A 5,228-nucleotide genomic window follows, 5' to 3' on the forward strand; every position below is an offset into this window, starting at 1 on the left:
AACTTGGCCTTCCTTTCCTGTGAGCCAAACGCTGCCGACATCACTGATCACTCTGATTTCTTTAAGCTGCCCTTTCGGATGGCATAATTATTTGACATTGGAGAGGTTAAGTAGCTTGCCTTAAGTTACAGAATTTAAATGACAGATTACATCTCATTAACTTTCTCAAAGCTTAACCTTAAAGAAAGCTGGTTCCTGCGGAGTCATTTATTTGCCCACTGGTGTCGACTGGGCTGCTTTTTGGCCCAGGCACAGAACCCTCCCCTAGTCCTCTGCGCGATCCGCCTGCCTGCCTGGACTTGAGCTTTCCATTGCACCGTTTAAAAAGCAAGCAGCTAGGTTACTTCGCAGGTTGGAACAGGCGAAATCACCTGTTTGTCTTTCTTGAGGACCTTTTTGGTGGACACGGACCAGGTCGCGTCAAGAAAGCAGCCGCAGAGCGGGTGGGTGGAGTCTGCAGAGAAGGCGCGGGGCTGCAGCTGTGGCGTCCTCCGGTGACTCTGGGGCGGGGCTGTGGGTGGGCGCGGACGAACGGACCCCGCCGGGATGGGGGGTGTGGCTGCTCTGCCGGGGTTCTCGGGGTGGGAGAGCCGCGCCGTGAGCTCCAGTGGCCTAAATCCCGCTGCCGCTTGCTAGAGATGCTCTTCCTCTCGGTGAGTTGTTTTTCCTTCTTCGCGGACGGACGAGGTTTTCAGCCTTGGTCACGCCCCGGGGAGGAGGAAGGCGGCTGACAACCTAGGTCTGTGTGCCCTGGATAGGGCAGGGCAAAGGGGACTGACTGATCAGCTGTGCTCTTCGGCCACCCCCTCCTTGGGGCATGTTGATCCGCGGCTGCGCTCCATGTTCCAGTTTCATGCAGGCTCCTGGGAAAGCTGGTGTTGCTGCTGCCTGATTCCACCCGACAGACCTTGGAATCGGGGCCGACGCTGGCTGCTGGAGATGGCGGACACAAGATCTGTGCATGAAACCAGATTTGAGGCGGCCGTGAAGGTGATCCAGAGTTTGCCGAAAAATGGTAAGTGCTCTCGGCCCTTAATTAATGAAAAAGCCTCATGCAGAGGCCCCAGTTGCTAAACCTCATTCTCTCAGTCTTGCTTATTTATTCTCCGCCCCTCCCCTCCCCCTGTATTAAAAGAAATGTAATTGAAGGGGAGATAACTGCATGTGAATTAAATACCTGCTGATCTTTCAAGCTAGAGGCAGGTTATTTCGGTTTAAGGAGTTGTTGGGAGGTGGGGAAAGCACAATAATCAACCATAATCTGACTGCAGATTTGAGTGAATTTAAAAAAAGAAATCAGCAATGGTGCGCCTGGTGCCGCATACTCATTAGACTCTACAGTTTAAGCCTTTTGGAAACTTTTGATCGAAAGAGAAAAAAAAAGCCATTTGTGAAATGATTTAGTTTTTATATATGTTTATGTGTGCGTATTTATATTTACTGCATTTTACAAATATTTTGTTAGACTGATATTTTACTGTATTTGTGTTTTGATGTTCTCTTTTGTGTACTCATTGGACGTTGGCAACTTTGTAGAAAAGTCACTGGAGATGTCCACTTGTATTTTATGTGTCATTTTTCTGGCTGCTTTCAAGATTTTTCCGTATCTGCTTTTGGGTAGTTTGAATATATCTAGGTGTGGCTTCCTTGATATTTATTCTTTTTGGGATTTGAACTTGTAAATTTATATCATATGTTATGAATTATTCAGATAAAATTTTGCAGATTGTTTTCCACCCTTAGAGAGAGGAACTTTAAGCATGTCTTTTAAAACGACCTATGAATACCCATACTTAAATATACTCTTAAAGAGTTGCAAAGCCAGTACACTAATTAATTACTATAGCTTTTAAGGTAGATTTAAAAAAAGATAGATTGACATGGTGACTGTAATAATGAGCTTAAGTATTTCACAGATGATGAGGATGGCACAAGATAGGGCAAGGTTCAGATCTGTTTTTCATAGAAACACTGTGAGTCACAGTTGACTCCATGGCAGTAATAGTAACAACATAGCTTTTAATGTTTTTGTTTACATCACTCATTTTGTTGTTATGTGCTCTATCTCTTGCCAATCTTTTTGTCTCTGACACACCTATCCCCATTACCCCAGTGACTGAATCAATCCATCTCATTGACGGTCTTCCTCTCCTGCGCTGTCCCTCCACCCTCCCAAGCATGATGTCCCTCTCCAAAGAGTGATCCTGCATAGCAGCTTGTCTAAAGTATGTCAGACTGAGCTTCAGAATCCTTGCCTCCAAGGAGCAGCCTGGCTTCAAACACACCAGGAAGAACTTGTTTGTTCTTCTAGCTGTCCATGGTATACTCAATACTCTTCTCCAGCAACAAAGCTCAAAGGCATTAAGTCCCCTTCTATCATCTTTAGTCATTGTCCAGCTTTCTGATGCATAGCAAGCAATTGTAAAGACCATGATTTAATGAAGTAATAAATATTTATTTATCCCGATTCTATATATGTTTATTAAATGCAATTTAGCTGGTTTGTAAACAATCTGCAATGCAATTAATAAATTTTATGTGACCTTTCTTGTTATGGTCTTTCAATTTCCACCAAATGATTGTGGAGTTGTGGTTATGGTGGTGGATAGTATGTGTACTATCAAGTCGGAACCGAACCATAACTGACTCCCCAGCGAGTTTTCAGAGGCAGTAAATTGCATGGCAAGAGAGTGTCCATCCTTCTCCCATAGAGCATAGATGGGGACTGTGTGTGTTGAGATTGCAGTGCAGCTTCTTAGCACTAGGCCACCAGAGCTCCCTAAATAATTGGTGCAGCTATGCAAATAAGGTACTGTGACCCACCAAGGAGATTGAATAGCTTGCTAATATTGGGGGGTGAGGAAGGAAAGGTGCATTGCAGTCCACTCTTGGTGGAAGTTAGATCATGCAATATATGTATAAAATACTAACTAAGGATATAATCCGTTCTCCCATCCTGCCAGGGAGCTATGATGGCATAGTGGCTGTGCTGCAATCCTTAAGGCTGGTGGTTCATATCTGCCAGCTGCTCTGTGGGAGAAGGATGGGTTGTCTCCCCCTGTGTGATTAACTGTCTCTGAAACCTAAAGAGTTAGCTGTGGTTCTTTTCTGTCTGGATGGTACACAAAAACACCCCCCCACCCCCACCCCACCTATCCTACTATGCTTAAAATGAGCCAGCCCTAAAGCAGACAGAAGGTAAAAATGTGACTGCAACCAAGAGATAGAGGAGCAGAGTGTCACCTTTCTACCTCAGGGCCCTGTACTTAGAACTTACTTGACCCAGTAGCCAATCAGAAATGGTAAGAAGCAGTTGCAGAGAAATGGGAATAGTAGAGCCAGGAAATCAAAATTATACGGTGCAATGGGCTTCCTACCATGCGGTGCAAGGCCATTACAGGATATACAGAGTCAACAGAGTGAGAAATCTGAATTTCGGCGAGCTCTGGTGGCCTAGTGGCAAGAAGTTGCACTGCAATCCCAGAGGTTCGCGGTTCAAATCCACCAGATGCTTTGCTGGAGAAGGAGGAACAATCTCCTCCTGTACCAGTCAGATCTGATTTGACGGTACACAAAAAAATAATAAAAATAATAAAATAAAAAATAAATAAAAGAAATCTGAATTTCTTTGAGCAAGAGGTTTCCTAGCAGGTTAGGGTGCTTGGCAGAGCTAGGCCTGTCAACCTGTAGAGCTAGGGAGCTGAGCATTTTTTGGCTGGGAACTACTGACAAAGTGAGGTGCCTCTGGACACTTACTGGTGGAACTAAAGAACTTTACATGTAACAGTTACTTGAGGCCAAAATGTTTGCTGTAGAAGATTAAAGACTACAACCTTCATCTCAACATCCAAAATCCTCATCTGTCATCGATAAGAAGCAACATGATGGATGGAGAAAAGATTGAAATTGTCAACAATTTTGTATTATTTATATCCACTATCAACACCTTTGGTACTTGCAGTTAGGAGATCAGGAGACATATTGCATTGGGAAAGTCTGCAGTCTGGTACCTCTCCAAATTACTGAGGAGCAATGATGTCAGTTTGAAGACAAAGATGTGCCTGATTCAGGCCATGGTCTGTCTGTTCCATTACTTGTTATGAGCTGAGAGCTGGTCAGGGAATAAGGATGACAGAGAAAAATGAATGAATGAAAGAAGGATGGATGAGTGGAATGTATAAGGATGGAAGAATAGATTAGAGTTATGGTGTTGGGGAAGAATACTGAATATTCCATGGATTACCAAAAGAACAAACAGATGTGTATTGAAGAGAGTGCAGCCAGGGTGCTTCTTGGAGGCAAAGATGGCAAAGATTCATCTTACATACTTTGGATGTATTGCTAGGAGAGTCTACTCCTTTGAGAGAGACATCATGCTTGGAAAGGTGAAGAGTTTAGAAGACCCTCAACAAGATGGGTTGACATAGTGATTGCCTCAGTGGGCTAAAGTGTGTCAGAGATGATGTTTATGGCACAGCATAGGACAAAGTTCAGATTTGGTGTTCATAGGGTTGCTATAACTTGTACTCGTCTGAAGCACCTGACAACTACTCTAGGCCTAAGAGTGGAGGGGCAAGAGTCCAGCGGCCCTGAGAGGCCTGCCCCTGAGCATGCTTAAGAAGCTATCCTGATTGAAGGACTATATCCTGAGTTACTCCTGATCTTGAATTAGAAACTGTTATCTCCTTAATAAACCTTTTAACTATGAGTGTGGTCTATGTGTTCTGTGTGGTCACTGCAGTGAATTATTGATCCTAATAGAAAAAGTGCGATAGAAAGAACAACTGGTGTCAGAATTGATAAATAGTTGGAGGATGAAAGCATATCTGATCTCCACTTCTGTTGGTCAGCCTTGGATTTTTGGTGCTGATAATGATTTTCTTTTCCTCTTTGGGAATTAAATAGATTAGATGCCACCTGTCACACCATTTTTTCCCATTTGTGAGCAAAATAGTGTTACTCTTGTAACTTGAAATCCTCTTTTGCTCTTTTTTCTCTATTAGATAATAGAATAGCAAAAGTAGCTTTAAAGTAAGGCATTTACCCTTTCCCCATAAACCACCTTTTTTAAAAAAAAAACACCCAAAACCCCAAAACAAACACCACAACTAACTATTTTTTTTAAATTTTTATTGGGAAAAAACAAATTGGGGGTACAAGGAGGTGAGGGTTGGGGGCAGAAGGGTGAGGATGTGCAGGGATGCAGTTGCAGAGCTGCAGAAATTGGT

The 5,228-nt window shown here is 43.4% G+C and overlaps 1 protein-coding gene across 1 annotated transcript in view; it reads left to right on the top strand.

Moving 5' to 3' along the window:
* The first annotated feature begins 638 nt into the window (after positions 1-638).
* The window catches only part of ACBD5 (acyl-CoA binding domain containing 5), a 71,943-nt gene continuing 67,353 nt past the window's right edge, over positions 639-5,228 (top strand). Inside the window, exons 1-2 of the mRNA XM_006887081.1 lie at positions 639-653; positions 850-1,015. Of these exons, the coding sequence (XP_006887143.1) occupies positions 639-653; positions 850-1,015 (181 nt within the window). The remainder of the gene's footprint in view (positions 654-849; positions 1,016-5,228) is intronic.

Source organism: Elephantulus edwardii, unplaced genomic scaffold (genome assembly GCF_000299155.1).
Source record: "Elephantulus edwardii isolate Elephantulus edwardi_28Jun2011 unplaced genomic scaffold, EleEdw1.0 scaffold00054, whole genome shotgun sequence".
NCBI classification, from domain to species: domain Eukaryota; kingdom Metazoa; phylum Chordata; class Mammalia; order Macroscelidea; family Macroscelididae; genus Elephantulus; species Elephantulus edwardii.